This window comes from Stenella coeruleoalba, assembly GCF_951394435.1.
Source record: "Stenella coeruleoalba genome assembly, chromosome: 6".
Taxonomy (NCBI): Eukaryota; Metazoa; Chordata; class Mammalia; order Artiodactyla; family Delphinidae; genus Stenella; species Stenella coeruleoalba.
In genome coordinates, this window is record NC_137151.1 from 41,454,449 (window position 1) to 41,471,443 (window position 16,995).

General features: G+C 35.4%; 1 protein-coding gene and 1 long non-coding RNA gene across 3 annotated transcripts in view; one reads left to right on the plus strand and one right to left on the minus strand.

The window, feature by feature from the left end:
• Positions 1-16,995, minus strand: part of LOC307187967 — a 454,431-nt gene that overhangs the window by 347,826 nt on the left and 89,610 nt on the right. The gene's annotated exons all lie outside the window — the stretch shown is intronic.
• KYNU (kynureninase) overlaps positions 1-16,995 on the plus strand; it is a 90,068-nt gene that overhangs the window by 40,597 nt on the left and 32,476 nt on the right. For both annotated transcript variants that reach the window (XM_079924411.1, XM_079924410.1), the window contains one exon: positions 16,135-16,233. In XM_079924411.1, coding sequence (XP_079780537.1) covers positions 16,135-16,233 — 99 coding nt within the window. The remainder of the gene's footprint in view (positions 1-16,134; positions 16,234-16,995) is intronic.

Consider the following 16,995-nt stretch of genomic DNA (forward strand, 5'->3'; position numbering starts at 1 on the left):
CCCTAAAGATTTTTAACCACTGCCACGACTCAGCTCTCACTGTCAAGTAAAAGCTACAGGCTACTCACACACTTGAAAATTGTTATTTATGAGCATCTGCCTATTACACATGGAAGTCCTATATGCACCTTGAGATCACTATGTTCCAGACTTGTCTCCCTCCAGAATATCCCTACTGTTTGTTTCATGCCACCATCGTTATAGACCTTTAGACTCAACTCTGACATTTTCCTGTTCTTTACCTTTTCAACCAATCACTTCTTAATTCTACCCTCAGGGTTAGTCTTTCCTTTAATATTCCTGAATCACTTATGAAGGTTTTCAGCTGCAAGAAACAAAATCCCAGAGAAAAATTAGCCAAAGATTAGGGATTTATTTTTCTCACCACAGAAGACTTGAGGCAGGAGGCTGCTAGGATGCACTCAGCAACTGAGTAGTGTTTGTGTGACATCTCCAGGGCTTTCTTATATTTTCTTCAGTCTTTTCATGTCATGGTCACAGGGAGAGTTGTCCCAAATCCAGATATCACAATTCTATTTACAGCAGAGAGAAAGACGAAGGGAGAAGTAGCAGTACAGCTTTATCTGTCCCTTTCATCCAAAGTGCAAAGTCTTTCCCAGAAAAACTTAGCAGTTTCCTGTTTATGATTCATTGCCTTCTGAAGTAGTAGTTTCAAAGAAGCATGAGTAAAGGAGTTTTTAGCTTTTATGGCCCTATATTAGAGAGAGGCTGAGAAGAGGGGTTGGGGTTAATTTACCGACAGTACTTCTTGCATTTCCCAATTACACCCCCGTGGAGCATCATTGTTTCTAATCTGTTTCCCTCTTTCCTCTTCTAGCCCTCTTTAATTTTTTTCCTTTTTTTTCCCCTTCGTTCCTTCCTCCCTCCCTCCCTCCCTTCTTTTTTTCTTTCTTCTATTTTCTTCTTTGCCTCATTTCACAAAACATTTGAAAAAAATTCATGGAAAATTGATTAGGCTCCATAATGAAATATAAAGAGAGCAAAATAAAGAGAAAATCTATATCATCTGGTGAAATGAATAGGTTCCCCACAAATTATAATTTCTCAAGTTGAATTATGATAAGAAATAGGTAATTAGAAATTACTGTCAATGGAAACTCTTGGTGTATAAGGTAGACTAAGTCTTGGTAACAATTAAATAGAGCCATAAATGGCTTCACTGTGATAGATGCTTTTGTGTTGCTCACGCAGCAGTCAGGGATCAGCTTTCTCCAGTGCAATGATTCAGGTTACAAGTGGTTCAGGGTTGTATCCTATGGCTTTCATACCCTAGAGCTTCTGTCACTATTCAGCCAAAGAAATGGGATAAAGGGATTTAAAGGGGAATACTAACATCTTAAAAACATTAGCCTAACAATGAAAAAATTTATTTCCACTTATATTCCCTCGACTAACACATGGTCATTTTTGGGAAATTAAGTATATTTGTGTGCTTAAGAGGAACAGTTATTAGCCTTGCCACACCTGGAATTCAGGCATTTTTGGTTGCTGATGGAGTAGGATACTTATTCTGAAATGCAGTATAGCATTTGCATTAATGAAATGTTTAGATAGTAGAGACAGAGACACACCTGGCCTTGAACCCACATCTTTCCATTAGTTTCTAGAATAGTTTAAATGGCTTAATTCATTTACCAATATGACTTCATTTCTCCACTTAACAAATGGGGAAGGTAATAGTGCCTAATTCATTGATTTGTTCTACTGAGAAACAAGGAACTATCCCTAAAACACTTAGTACTTAGTGCATTGTAAGTAATCAGTAAACGTTATCAATATATAAAAATATCACATTGGCATATCCAACCTACAAAAAAATAATAAATCCTTAGAAAGTGAAATATTAAGAACTTTAAACTAAAGACTCTCATTAGACACTTCTACTCTAGATTACAAAAGAAAACAATAATCTAAGCAGTATGGTTAGGACTCAATAGACTGGACTGAAAACTTTAAAGTCTGGGTAATGGACTGATAAAAATTTTAATAATCTTATCCCTAAAAAAACTCAGTGCCAACTGCTTGCTTTCTACCTTCCCTCTCCAGTGCCACATAAAATGGCCTACAGCACTCTGGAATTCATGGTGCCTGGCAGACAGTGGTGCCAAATAAATATTTTTGAGTGAATGAATGATTGATTCTCTTATTTATCACATCTTTTATACTATCTTACTCTACCTTATATGGATGCTGGCATGTTAGTTTTCTTTTAGCCTACTGAAAATTGAAATGCAATGACAGCCAAAAAGAAGACTGAATTTTGCAAACCTGTGCTTTGCTTTATTAGCTTCTACCTTGTTATGGGTCACTCTCTACTGGGTATGAGTACAAACATCTCTTAGACCTAACTATAAGTTGCCTAAATTATTAATAAATAATAATCACAATTACAGCCCAAACAATTTTAAAAACAAAATGAATTAATTCTGGATCTAGAACATTAGACGAAAGCAGAAATATGAATAAAGACATCATTATAAAAAAGAAAGACATATTTTAGCTTTAATATCATTTAATAAAAACTGAGGTATCTAAATAACACTCATATATAGATGGTCACCTCACTGATCCATCCATTTATCTTCAGGGAAAGTTTAAATTATTGTTAAAAATGTCTTCAGACTTTTGTAGGAGACAAATGATTGATCAAGCCTCAAAATTCAACATTATCTTGGCTGAGCTGCTTCTAGTACTGAAGATTGGGAGGCAAGTCTCATGGACTATTACAACAGAATAATATCAGTAATACTTGCATGAGATATCAGGATTTGAGCAATCAATCAGTTAGGAAAAATCAGTACCTGATGCTTTTGTATATAACTATAATATAAACTGGCATGTTGTATGAAATTTTTATGCATAATAAATTAACCTTTTCCAAAAAGGTTTAACATTGAGATGTTCAATATTAAGTAATCTTTACTAGAAATCATACTAATACGGCCATTCTTTCATTAAAGTCACTGCCAGTTCACCAAATAGGATCTTATCATTAGCACATAAAAAGAATCTTATCTCTATATTCTCTATAGCAGAGCGATATGCATTTTAATTTTTTATACATTCTATCAGTAAATATTTGAGTAGTAAATTATAATAACGGAATTCTAAATAAGAATGCCTAATTTAGCCTGGAGTGTCAGCCTGACCTTCTTAGGTGATTAGATGAGACAAGAGCCAATTCTAACATTATGAGTAGGAGGTAACTAGGTAAAATCCCCTCCAGGGTGCGGACAGTATGGTGGGGCCATTCTAGATAGTGTTAAAAAATGACAGAATTACAAGGAAGCAAATATTTCAGTATAATTTGATTGTAGAAAAGATTGTATAATTTGATAGTTAGAAAAGATATGACAAGAAATGAGTTCATAAAGCTGACAGAGGCTGAGTAAAGAAGGGCCCACTAAGCCATATTATACATCTTGAGCTTCTCTTTAGTGCCACAGGTAGCCATTAAAAGCTTTTAGACAATGAAAGAACTAGGTTTTGTTTTAATTTTAAAAAGATTTTCCCTGCCTACAGGAATGGGTAGGAATTAGATGAGTAGGCAAAAGTAAAGAGTCAGTTGCAGTCTCTATGCAAGAATTTTAAAACTCGCTATCATGATACAGTTCAAAAGATAGGGGTACCAGAGAGCAGATCCATTTCATACTGCATGAAATATTTTTCTGATCTCCTAAGAGATTGTTCTTATTTAATCTTATCATCCTATTGTTATTAAAGACAGATTTTGTATAACCATCAGAAATGAAGGATCTATACTGAGCTCTTGCTGTCCCACCCAGATTTAGTTCTAGCCACAGAATCCAAGGATTAAATATACATATATATATATAGAGAGAGAGAGAGAGAGAGAGAGAGAGAGAGAGAGAGAGAGAGAACAGAGACAAATAGAAACAGAGACAAAGAGACAGAGAGAGAGAGAAGAGAAGAATGACCTAAAGTTTAGATGGAATGTCCCATTAACTATACATCATTTACTCTGGGAATAGTGAAGGATTATTCTGCTTAGAAATATAAAGTAAACTATCCTGGTTATCCAAGCAGCAGCCTGGAGTCTCTGTCAAAATATGTTGGTAAGGATCAGTGCCCAAGAATCTAAAAATTTTGAGCTGTCTCTAAGAAGTTTTCATCAGATGTTTTAATTTAAGCTTTTCATTAAATGGACCATGTGAGAAAGACTGAGTAGTTCTCAACAGAAGAGAAATTTGCACTCAAGATGTTTTAGAATTACAGATTTGAGAAAAGCAAGACTCTCAGTTGTCAATCAGGATTGTTGCTTTGGCAACCACTCTCATCAAAGCCATGGTGGACAATTATTTCTCCAGATCTAGCCTCATCTAAACCCAGGGTCCCCCAAGTGAAATATTATATTTATGGTTTTTTTTAGATGATATGCATTTTATAAAATACTTAAGTTGTCTTAGACCCAGGCTAAAACCCATATTTTTCATGCCACTTGACCAACAAAAGGCTGGTTTAAGTCTTTAAGCTGAAAATGAAAGTGTTACAACATGAAATGTACACACCCGTTTTAATTTATTCACTAATCATAAGAATGGAAAGGAAAAAGTGTGTCTCATGGCAATCAAGGTAGGTGGAATTTCAGAAGACCCCAGAAAAAAAAATCCCCAATAAAATGTGAGAGATTTCTCTTAATGTCCTTCTTCATGATCCCCTTCTTTAAGAAATGTTTTATTAAATTAATTAATTTATTTTTGGCTGCGTTGGGTCTTCGTTGCTGTGTGCGGGCTTTCTCTAGTTGCGGCGAGTGGGGGCTACTCTTCATTGTGGTGCACGGGCTTACTGCGGAGGCTTCTCTTGTTGTGGAGCACAGGCTCTAGGTACACAGGCTTCAGTAGTTGTGGCTCGTGGGCTGTAGAGCGCAGGCTCAGTAGCCGTGGCGCACGGGCTTAGTTGCTCCGCGGCATGTGGGATCTTCCCAGACCAGGGCTCAAATCCGTGTCCCCTGCATTGACAGGCGGATTCTTAACCACTGTGCCACCAGGGACTTCCCCCCTTCTTTAATCAGTTAAATTGTTTATGCAAACAAGATTAGGGATATCAAAGTTTAGTTCAGTTGAAGAGACAATGTTCACTTTCCTAGCAAATTAAGTAAGGTGGTAAACAAAGAAGATAACTATCACATTGTCTATAAAAAGTAGCTTTAAGGGAAGAAATTTAAGAGTGACATCTTCAGAAACTATCCCATAAGCTTCTTTGCAAGATTATCAAGTTCAGTATGTAAGTAAAACTTAATAATATAAGCAAATTTGGTTGAGAAATTGACCATTTAGATTGTCATAGTAATCACTAGTAAAATATCTTATGGAAGAGTGTACTTTCATTTCCCATCTAAACGGGGCTCTCTTTGATATACAGTATCATTCTCATGTGATGGATAAATTAAATAGTTGCTTTAATGCCACTTTATAACAAGACAGGTAGATAAAAGTAGATATGTAAAGGTTAAAAGTCACCATCCATCCAAAAAGTAACTGCCCATTGTTGGGAAGGTTGTGATTAGGCCCATGTACCCCCTATTTGATCCCTTGCTTCATGTCTTTCCCAAATTATGACCATCATTCTTCTACCATTTGTAGAATAGAGTCAAAACCACTTCAGGGCTTCCCTGGTGGCGCAGTGGTTGAGAGTCCGCCTGCCGATGCAGGGGACACGGGTTCGTGCCCCGGTCGGGGAAGATCCCACATGCTGCGGAGCGGCTGGGCCCGTGAGCCATGGCCACTGAGCCTGCGTGTCTGGAGCCTGTGCTCCGCAACGGGAGAGGCCACATCAGTGAGAGGCCCACGTACCGCAACAAAGAAACAAAAAACACTTCAGTCTTTTATGATTATGCATATACCTAAGTTATCAGTATCGTATTTTCCTCTGCTCTCCTTCACATACTAATAGTTAAACTAAACCAAATGTGTTGAATGTTTTCTGTCCAGATGTCATACTTTCAGTCTCCAGGCCTTTTTTCTTAGCTTTCCCTCCTCCTAGAATTCCCACATATGAAGATTCTGTTCCTCCAGCTTAGTTCAACCACTACCTGCTTCACAGGTTATGATCTGTCCTAGAGAATTGCTTTGTTTAACCCTCTTTGTATATGCAAACATCATACATTAAACATTTTTTTAATCACATGCCAATAATGACAGATCAAGAGATTTCATATAAAAACTCCTAGTTTCAAATTACAGGTTTGGCAACACTAGACCATCTTTCTTGTACGATAACAAGTGGCAAGTCTGAATCATAGCTCTGCCCATTGGATGGGACTTCGGTTCTTCAACACAACTCCCACGTCTACCTACTGACCTCAGCACTGAAGCAGAATGACAGCTGATGTATATATTTCTGCTTACATTGCAGCATTCTTACCAAAAACGGTAAAGTGGAGTATTTCTTATAGGCCCAACTCATATATTTCTTGACTAACTCCTGTAGAAACATGAGGGGGTGATCCTTCACCTTCATCATAAAATTTTTCTTGCTCCTCTGTGTCAGGCTAAATCTGTCTTCCTGCTGTATTTCCATAGCATGACAGAAAATGTATTATCGGTCCTCTTTTGCAGTATCTTGTAATTATTTCTATGTCTATCTTAACTATGAAATTTAGGAAGCTTTTGTCAATAGTGTGTTCAATGACTGATTGAGGGTGGACCCTACAAACTTCACAGGCTTATACTAGTGCTTTACACATACATAGTCATTTATCATTAAGTGCATACCTGTTTGGCCAGTGAATGGATAAATGTGTGTTATCAGCAAGAATGGATTAGGCTGATTTTATGGATCGCACATTGCATAAAAGACATAACTATGCTCCCATTTAATTAGAATCAGAAAATTCTGAAGAATTACTTATAATGGTCAATTGCTCTAAAAATCAAAATACTTGTAAAATTTGAGTTCTTTTTCAAACTCCATTTCTACTCTTTGACACACAGGGCATGCAGACTGCTCCATTAAGTTATTAAATATTAAATGAACTAAATTAAGCTTGAAAAATTACCTTGAGCTATTTTTCCCATCTTGAGTATCTGAAATAAATCAAACAAACTATATTTTGTGTGAGATCCTTGCCAGCTGGAGAAAGACTCCAGAAGAGAACAGTGTTACTTGATTTGTTTTATTTTTCTTCTTTGGTTTTGTACTTACTTCTGACCATAAACAGAGGAGACAATTGCTGTTTTTTCCTGGTAAAAGAAATAGCTGAAATTTACTCTTGAAAGCACACTCTATTAGATAGTAAGACATTTCTACCTGTATATTACATAACACTTTAGGGTCTCAAATCAAGGTGTTTTTTTTGCTTTTCCTCTCTCTCAAATCCTTTACTCTTTCTCCCCATGTAGCTGTTAGCTCTTAGCTCTGTCTCAAGCCTTCTTAACTGATACCTCCCTCCTTAAATTTCATTAGCAAAATGCTCCTAACACTCCCCACTTTCTACTTCTCATCTCTGGATTTGCCAGTCTCATCAATATTTACTTTTAAAAAGCCAGGCTAAAAGGATGAATCTAGTTTCTGCAATACTTTGTGCTTTGTACAAATGTGAATAATACTAGGTGCTGATGATGACCTACTGTGCTTCAGGCACTTGGCATGTAGTATTTACAATATTCTCAGCTACCCTAATAGGGAGCTTTTCCCATGGCTCAGTTGAGGAAACTGAGTCCAAGAGAAGTTAAGCAGTTGCTCAAGCTGACTTAGCCAGCCAGTAAAGGTTAGACTTGGAGTCTGGCGCCGATACCATACCTCTCTTTCCACTATATTTTCTCCTTTTATATTTGTAAACTGATTGTGTAAGGGCAAAGAGGTCTCAACATTTGGAAAGTCAAAGAAAATACATATAGCCCTCTTTCTTGGTTATTTTTCTCCATGGGAGCCTGAAACCTTTGTCTTTATCGTTGATATAACTGTCTCTTCAGTTTAGAGAATATTGAAAACCACAATTTTTACTTTGCCCCTAGATGTCAAGTATAAGGAACAGAATTATTGCTGAATAAGATTCTATTCAGTGCCAGCATTCAATAGTGGCCCAACTCGGAACCTCTAACCCACTCTTCCCAACTGCTCTTTTTAAGAGATGCCCCAAGACACTGGTGGGTCTCCTTCTGATGGTTCTCTTAGGTAGTTCTATTGGCAATAGCTCCCACCAATGATTGCCCCATTGTCATTCCTGTTAGCAGCTCTTCAGGGCCTTTAGATGTATTTGCAGGTGCCCTCCCTCTAATTAAGAGCTTACAAACTCCTATATGACTGGGAAGCTAATCTACATGACAATAGGGAGAATTTCAACAGGAAGTCCACTGAACCTTCTAATGGTAGCTGAGTTGCAGAGTATTCTCAAGAAATTTCATTGTTTCACAGGTATATTGACCCCTCACTTAATATCAGTTTCCAGGATTTAAGAGGGGGAGAGAGAGAGAGACAGAGAGAGCGAGGGAGACAGAGAGAAAATAGATTAAGAAAAACCCCACTGTGTCTGCCTTTAAAGAATCATATGGGACATAGAGACATATATATAGAAAACTGCTTTAGACTGTATTAATGCTCGACAAGGGTAAAAACAAATCCATGAAAATGTCTTAGAAAATCAATCCAGTCTAATACCACAAAAAACAGAGTTATATATGCTCCAATTCATTTTACCTTACGATTGGGTCAAAACCACATATTGCAAATTCAAGAGGAAGTCAGATAGTGTGGGGAAAATTTCCCACTCAAGTTCGGAAGCTATCATTTTCCTCCAGGCATCTGTTCACAGAACTAGGGGACATAGCTATTAGGACATAGCTAGTATTCCAGACTCTGGTTGCCAGTGTTCCCCATGGGCTACGTGGCCTGCTGTGTAAGTTCCACAGCTAAAACACTTCTGGAATTTAAACAAAGGGCACCTTGAGTTATACATTAATTTCAAAAAACATTCAGGTTCCATTTCCTGTGACATAAACAGAGCCCAGAAAGGCCTCCAAAAATGCACTAGGTTGGCCATCTTCAGCACCTGAGTAGAGTTCTACCACCCCATTCAGGACTCCAAGGTTTCCATCCAAAGACAAGCTCCTTAGTTTTCCTGTGTCCATCATCTTCTTCCCAAATTTCCACCCCGTCACTTTACTTTTCCAACAGGATACTTCCTTCATATTTTCTTTTGGGTAACTATAAGTTACTATACTTTCTGAAAATATGGAAGTATGGCTTGATATAAGTGGGTAATAAAATCCTAATACTGTATTAGTCTAATTTGCACAGGTTGACAAATAAATGAATATTTCAGAATTGATTCTACTTTCACTTTTTAGCTTACCCTTGAATCCAAACCAGAGTTTTTAAGTCACTGAGTGAAAGCATTCATTCTGATTTCATTTTGATTTCAAGTTAAAGGTACTCGTTTTTAATTTAATTAATTCCCTGATATCTATGCACAACCTTTGTCATGAAAGACTCTTTCTTGATTCAAAACTCTCTCTTATTCGATATCTTATCTTTTTCCAAATTAAGCTCTCTGGAAACCGAGAAGTATAGTCATGGCTCCCCAAATCCCTAGCAATAGCCCACATGAGAGGCACAGAACAATGTTCACTTTATCACGGCTTGTTGTCTCTGCTGTATATACATTTTGGCATAAATACCATCAATCAATAGCTCTAGGACAATGGGAGAGCTTTCTTACTCAAATTATCATGTAGACTAAGGGTTATTTGTGATACCATCCTTCTCTGTACACTTGCATTTTAAAATAGTATTTTGATAGAAGATACATTTGAAATTATTAGACCTTAACCTTGGAGTAATTCATCATATGTCTCGGGTAGAATCTTGTCTACCCTCCCAATTTTTCCTCTTTCTGTTCGTGTTTGCTGCTGAACTTAATATGAACATTTAGAATTATCAAGTCACTAGCTTCCTGGATGGAATACTGTGTGTATTTTTTTTCTCCTGCAGTACATATGCTGATTACTTATGTTTTTGTGGTATCATATATTATCTATAAGAGCCTCAGGACTAAAATAACTTTGAGTAGCATTCAGGTTCTGCCTTACAGAAAATTTTAAGTTTTGGTTCTAGTTGCCAAGCTACTTCTAAAATATTCCCTGCAGTTCCACTTGGAAGATTGTGTTTTGTCCCTTTTAACTTGTGAAAGTTCATTCTCATTTTGTATTGCTTTATGTTTTAATAGTGAGGAACAGTTACTCCCATCAAACTATTGATATAAATAAGTGAAGGCTTAACATAGTATTTCAAAAAACAGTAGACAGCTGTATTAAATAATTTGGGGAAGGAAACTGTAATACAAATTACATATTGACTTTAAGTGCAGAGTAAACACAGTATTAAGAAATAATGTATAGTTCCTGCTTATAACCAGAGTTGGATGAAAAGAAAAAAAAAAAAAAAGTGAGAAGGATATTTGAAGACCACAATAAATTTTAGGATGAAAGGAAAGACTTTCACAATAAAAATTCACTCTGAAATGATATACTATGTTTACAGAGATGGTAGAGGCCCCTCTTACAGAGATCTTTACTAGGTATTACTTTTTTTTCTTTTAACTTAGCATCTGTGGATTTTTTTGAATCACAGCACTTGAATGAATTTTACAAATTTTAGTGCTTCAAGACTATGGCAAGAAACCCTACCACCTTTCATGTGCTTCTTGTTCATTTTCACCCTCCCCAGTACCTCCCTAACTGTGAGCTTCCTCGGGAAATCCCAGGATCAAAGCTAACTAGCCAACCTGTTGTTATTAATCCACCATTTGTCCATATCATCTATGTAGAGTTGAACAACAACACACACATACACACACACTCCTATCATTTTTAAAAATTTTTGTTCACTGTCCTCAAATTTTCCCATCAGTTTTTCTATTTAAGGTAATATTGTTCAAATTTATAGCAATGTACTTCTTCAGTTGTTTCCTGTGACTTTATATCAAAACAGGAGTGATATTTAGAATACATAAAGATCTCTTTAGTATGGTGTGGAAACTGTAGTTCCCATAAACAGCCACAAGAGAAGTCACACTCCTATTACTAGTATCCAATTACTAGCCTTGAAGGGACTTGTAGGCCCCTGTAATTTACCCACCATGATGCTAATGCCACTGCCAAGGGCATCCACTGAAGTCTGGACATGCACCCAGCTGGTATGTATGAATGACCACAGGCTGTGTGACAGGCATCTCTTGCAGGTACCTCCTAAGTAACCTGGGCGCTTACTCAACTGGCTCAAAGACAAAGGCTACTTACCTATCTTAAGTATTTTATTATTTTAAGAATTATTTGAACATACAAATGCATACAAGCTGACTTTCAGTTCTGTGTATAGCTCCAAATATATAATTAACCCTTTTCCCACCAAATTTGCTACTTATTGAGGGTCTTCATAATTTATAGGATTTTTTTTTTTTTGGTGAAGAAAGAACAAACTAATAATATCTGTCTAAAGCCAATCTGTTATAGAATAAATCAATAAAGTTATCAGGACTTTAATGCTACAAGGGATAAAATTAAACTGTACTATTCCATATTTCATTTTAATTAATAAACAAATAATAAACTAAATTTGAGAGACAGTGATCTAGCTCTTTACCTGGAAATCTCCGCACAGACCCTGTGTATTATTCCACTGGTTAGAAAAATTTTTAGTATTGTGCTAGTAAAGATGGCAAAGACAAAAAGTCATGATATTCCTTGTTTTATTGAAAGGGATTTTAAATATATTTTAAACTACTTTTGACTGTCCAAGAAACTTCATTTTAAAATATGCCAAGCCTGAATAAATGGTTTATGCAATAAAATTGAAACAGAAATAAAGGATATCAAATAATATTTTAACATTTAGCTTCAGTTTACAGAATATTTATTGACAATTGTATGACTTCGTTTTTTTACTTATTTATTCAACAATTGAATTATTTGAGTTCATATTATATAAAAATAGAAGACAGTTTAAGATTGGAAAATTGCTACAAGAGATTTATGCAACCAGGGCTGTAAGATGAGAGGAGCAAGAGGGTTTGGCAACGGTATCTTCCTATGGAAGTTATCTTGTGATCAAAATTTGAGCTACCCAGGCAAATGAGGAGGGAAAGAATACCCCAGAGACAGAGAACAGTTTATGCAAATAAATGAAAGTAGGCGTAGGGCACCCGGGACAGGAAAGCTGGAAAGAACCAGATCATAAAGGTCTTTAAAAGCCATACCAAGGAAAATGAGTTACATTCTCAAGTTAATGGGGAGATCTTTGAAGGGACACAGGAAGTCTTATAACCAAATGTATGATTTAGAAAGTTCATTGGAAGAAGGCAGGCTGGAAGTAGTCCTAATGGTTAGAAGACTACTGCCATAGTTTGGGGACTGACTGTAAAGCCAGGTGACACAGTGGCTGAACACCGCTGCTGTCCTTGTATCAATGAGAGTCTGAGCAATTGTGGGTAATTTTAATAAAAATCTGTTGAAAAATATTTGATTTCTATTTTTAAAATTACATAAAGTATGCACTCAAGGGTGAGGTCTGTTTTCACACATTCATATTGTTTTACCTACTCTTATTCGTAAAATAATGAAAATGTTAACTGCATGGCTATACAGAGGTTTTGGAGAACTATTAGTTTTTTCTTTATTTTTAAGATGCTGCCATCTAGTGAAACTTTTGTAAAATCGCTTTGTGATGATCTCATGCAAGTTTGTATCTTACGGTCATTTCCTAAAAACAGTCACATTTTAATAATTTATGTTCTCTGCCACCCATGGGGAAAGAATTGTACATGCATTAAAACATACTGTAGGAGCCACAAGTGATTATTTTACATCGTGCCACAGATGTGACCACAGAGCTTTTAATAACAGGATATGGTAGGTGAAGTTTCATGGTTTCTTCATTGTGCCATTCTTTATAAATAATTGATAATAAAATAAAAGTGCTGCCTTTTTATTCCTTGAGTTTTCTAAGAAAAGCTGTGTTGTAAAAACTTGTCTAAGAGAAGTTAAGTTGTAAAATTTTTTTCATTAAAAAAGCACTTTAATTGGATGTGTTGGTGAGAAAAAAGAGAATTTTAAATTCAGAACTTTTTTCCCCAAAATTTAATTTCAATATTAAAAGTGTATCTTAAAATACAAACTAATTGCACATATGTATGTCTCTGTATATATATCTATTGAACCTAGTCTGCAAACCTCAGTTTTGATGACCTCTAAATCTTGATGGAGATTAACTGTATTTCTTTTCTATTGCTTCAAAAATTTGTGTTAGCATGAAGCATCTGTCATACTTTTATGATATGTATTGCTCATTTTTTGTGTTTTAGAAACAAAATACCTGTAAGAACTTTTTCTTTTATGATGTTCTAGTTCTGGCCACATTACAGTAAGGTTTCTAATTAACTGACTCCCCAATATATTGAGTTTCTCTATGGAAACCAATGCTATAGGGCAGGGGTCAGCAAATCTTTTCTGTAATGGGCAAAATAGCAAATGTTTCAGAATTTTTCGTTCATATGGTCTCTGTTGCAGTGATTCATTTGTGCTTGCAAAAGCAGCCATAGACAATATCTAAACAAATGAGATTGTTGTGCTCAAATACAACTTTATTCATTAAGAACAGGTCATGAAAAAAAAAAAAGAAAAAAAAAAGAACAGGTCATGGTTTGCATCCCTCTGTTCTGGGGAAAGTACCTGTAATAGCAGTTTGGGGTTATTTATTCTTAAGAGGTGTTAGAACAATCTAAAATTGGTACCTCTGCAATTATTTACTTCAAAAACTTCAATCCATAGATGTGTTTCTTCGAAGTTGCAGGAAGTCTACAAGTTTTAAGAATGTAATTATTATGTTTGCTCTTAGTAAGCAAACAACAGAAGAACTCAGAGGTAAGACACGTTTGCAAAGTGAACTATCACCCCCATTTAACTATCAGCTTTTTAAAAAAATTCATGTCATTAACTGAGACAGAATAGAGTCAGATAGTAAGAGACTGTTAGGGTCTCAAGTCAATGTACAGGGAGAACAAAGTATAGAGTCAAAAACAGCATCATTTTTATGGGTCACCTTTGTGTCAACTGATCTAGACAGGACTTAGTTGCAGGGATCCTGCTAATCTCAGCTGAGGTCACTCATGCATCTCTGGCCAACTAAGAGAATGTGGGTGAGTAGAATCCAGGCTGAGCCCAGGGGAGGATGACTCTGATCCACAATTTTTTCATCTTCCATCTGGGCCAGTAGGTTGGCCGAAGCAAGTCCTTCTCATATAGGTGGCAGAGGGCAAGAGAGAGCAAGCCTCATCACTCAAGTGATTAGGACATTCTCTTTGTATTATATGTGCTGATGTCCCTTTGCTCAAAACAAGTCACCTGACTGATCCCAGTGGCGGAGAATTGCACCCTGTTCTCAGTGAAGGAACTGAAAAGTTACGTGGCAAGGGACATGGATACAGGAAGGGACGTAGAATCGGAACCACTAAGGCAATTTACTACAGCATGCATAGACTTGATCAAATTAAATGACATGATGTGGGGTTAAGTGATAAACTGAAAATTTTATTAACTCCTTCAGGTTAACAGGATATACTAAAGCAGCAGTTCTCAAACTTTTTAGTAATGCAAAGCTTTTACATTCTTAAAAATCACTGATCACCTCAAAGAGGTTTTAATATTGTTTATATCTATCTATCTATCTATATTTACTGTATTTCTAATTAAAACAGAATTTTAAAATACATTTACTTATTTATTTTAGGACAAAAGTGGCAAACCCATTACATACTGACATAAATAATATATTGTTAGGGAAGCAAAACTGTAGTTTCTAAAAGAAACAATAAAAGGAATGTTTTATATTTGGCAGATATTTTATATAGATAGAGATCTTTACTGTTTGGCTTCATAGCAGGCAACTGGTTTTATATATCTTCTGCATTCAATCTCTTGATTTTTTTTTTCCTCTGTGAACCACAGGAATGAAATTGGACCTTGTACAGATATATATTTAGAAAAAGCAAAAGTAGTTTAATAGCTTTTTCAGTTAATTGTGAATAATCTTTGATACTACACCAGAATTTGACAAGTGAGAACTTCTTGGGAGTTGTGGTATGAAATGTGAAACCAAATCACTGATCTTTCTATGCTTTGTTACATTAAAATCCATTGGCTGATTTTTCATTTTGAATAGATCTTTTATCCATGCATGATATGTAACAATAAGCATTGGTCATTTGGAAAATATTGGTTCATTATTATCATATTTTACAAATATTGATATTTACATATTTCAGTATATGTTCTTTTAAAAATTATATATTACTTCTAAACTCATCAGAAATATCTTTAAATACTGGGAAATGGTCATATTCATAAAAGTGGATACAAGTTTTCCAAAATTCTACTTTATCTTGGTAACTACTTTTTTTCCTTGGCAACAAATCCTGTGAGTTATTTTCCTTAAATTGACAGACTCATTTAATTTTCCAAAATATGTCTGTCAAATACCTAAGTATGACCTACTATTGTTTGTATATAAGTTGCTCTTTCATGCAAAAACGGTTTTCCAGTAACCTAAAGTGGCTAATTCAGCTTGCAACTCAAATAATTGCATAAGTGCATTACTTTGAGACAACTATCCTACTTCAGGATATGGTCAAATGTCTTATGCATAATTCCCACATTAAATCTTAAAAACAGGAAAATTAAGATATTGAGATTTAATATAAATGTATTAGTTTCATACTTTTATCAAGGAGATATAGAAGTGAAATTAACTTTTTTATACTGTAACTGAATGGCTTTGACACACAATGACAGTACAAGCTTCCACTACCTTGATTTGTGCTGAGGTGCCAGCAATTTCACCCATCATTGCTTTTGCATTATCATTGCAAATATCAACACAGTGAAGGAGGCAAAGAATGTCTTCTTCATGGTATGAAAATTGTTTTGACCTGAAAGGGTCTTGGGAATGCCCAGGATTTTGTGACTCATGCTTTGTGGGTCACTGTACCAAAGGATGAACTATATTTATGGTACAGCAGTGTGTCAAAGATTTTCTTAAGTATACTGTCTTTACTATTTCAAATCATTAAGTGAATTCAAAATTTATTATGTTCTTCCACAGGGTTGTTTGGTTGGCTTTGATCTGGCACATGCAGTTGGAAATGTTGAACTCCACTTACATGAGTGGGGAGTTGATTTTGCCTGCTGGTGCTCCTACAAGGTATCAACAAACTAGTTAATATATTTTTATTCTTTTATTCCATATTGACGTTAATCTAAATGTAAAACTGGATCAGTGGCCAATTTTAAGTATTTGAATTACTTACCTCCATTTCTTTCATTACTGTATTTTCTGACTCTAGTTAACTGTAGAGCACATGATAGAATAGTATAGGTTATTAAATTTTGCTATTTCCATCCTCTATAGAATACTATTCCTTCAATTCCCTGGCTGCTCTGTAAAAGTCAGGAGGTTCTGGAAAAAAAGCTCCACACTTAGAACTTAATTCAAATTGATCTGAGTTTTTTGTTGATATGTTGTGAAATTTCTACATAAGTAAAGATAATTCTTATGGAATCAACTTTGTACTGACATTTGAAGACAAGTTAATTGACAGGGAGCATGGATATAAAACCAATTTTATTTAAATTTAAGTGTTTTAAAAATATAATCTTTTATTATTATTTAAATAGTTTGTGACAAAATAATTGAAATGAATGAGCTCTGAAATGAGATAAATGTCACTGGAACTATTATCTACTAGTTGGGGCAAAATTTGGCTAAAAAAGTAATAGCTATTTATTCTCGATTAATAATGCTATGTTTCATTTTTTTTTCTTTAAACAAGGTAACTCTAAATTCTGTTTTTTATAAAAGTTCAAATAGTCACACATTCTGATCTTGTCAAAAGTTGGTTTCATAATAAAAAAGTCAAATTATTACATTGTTTACTTTTGTCATACATATTTAGGTAAACCCATA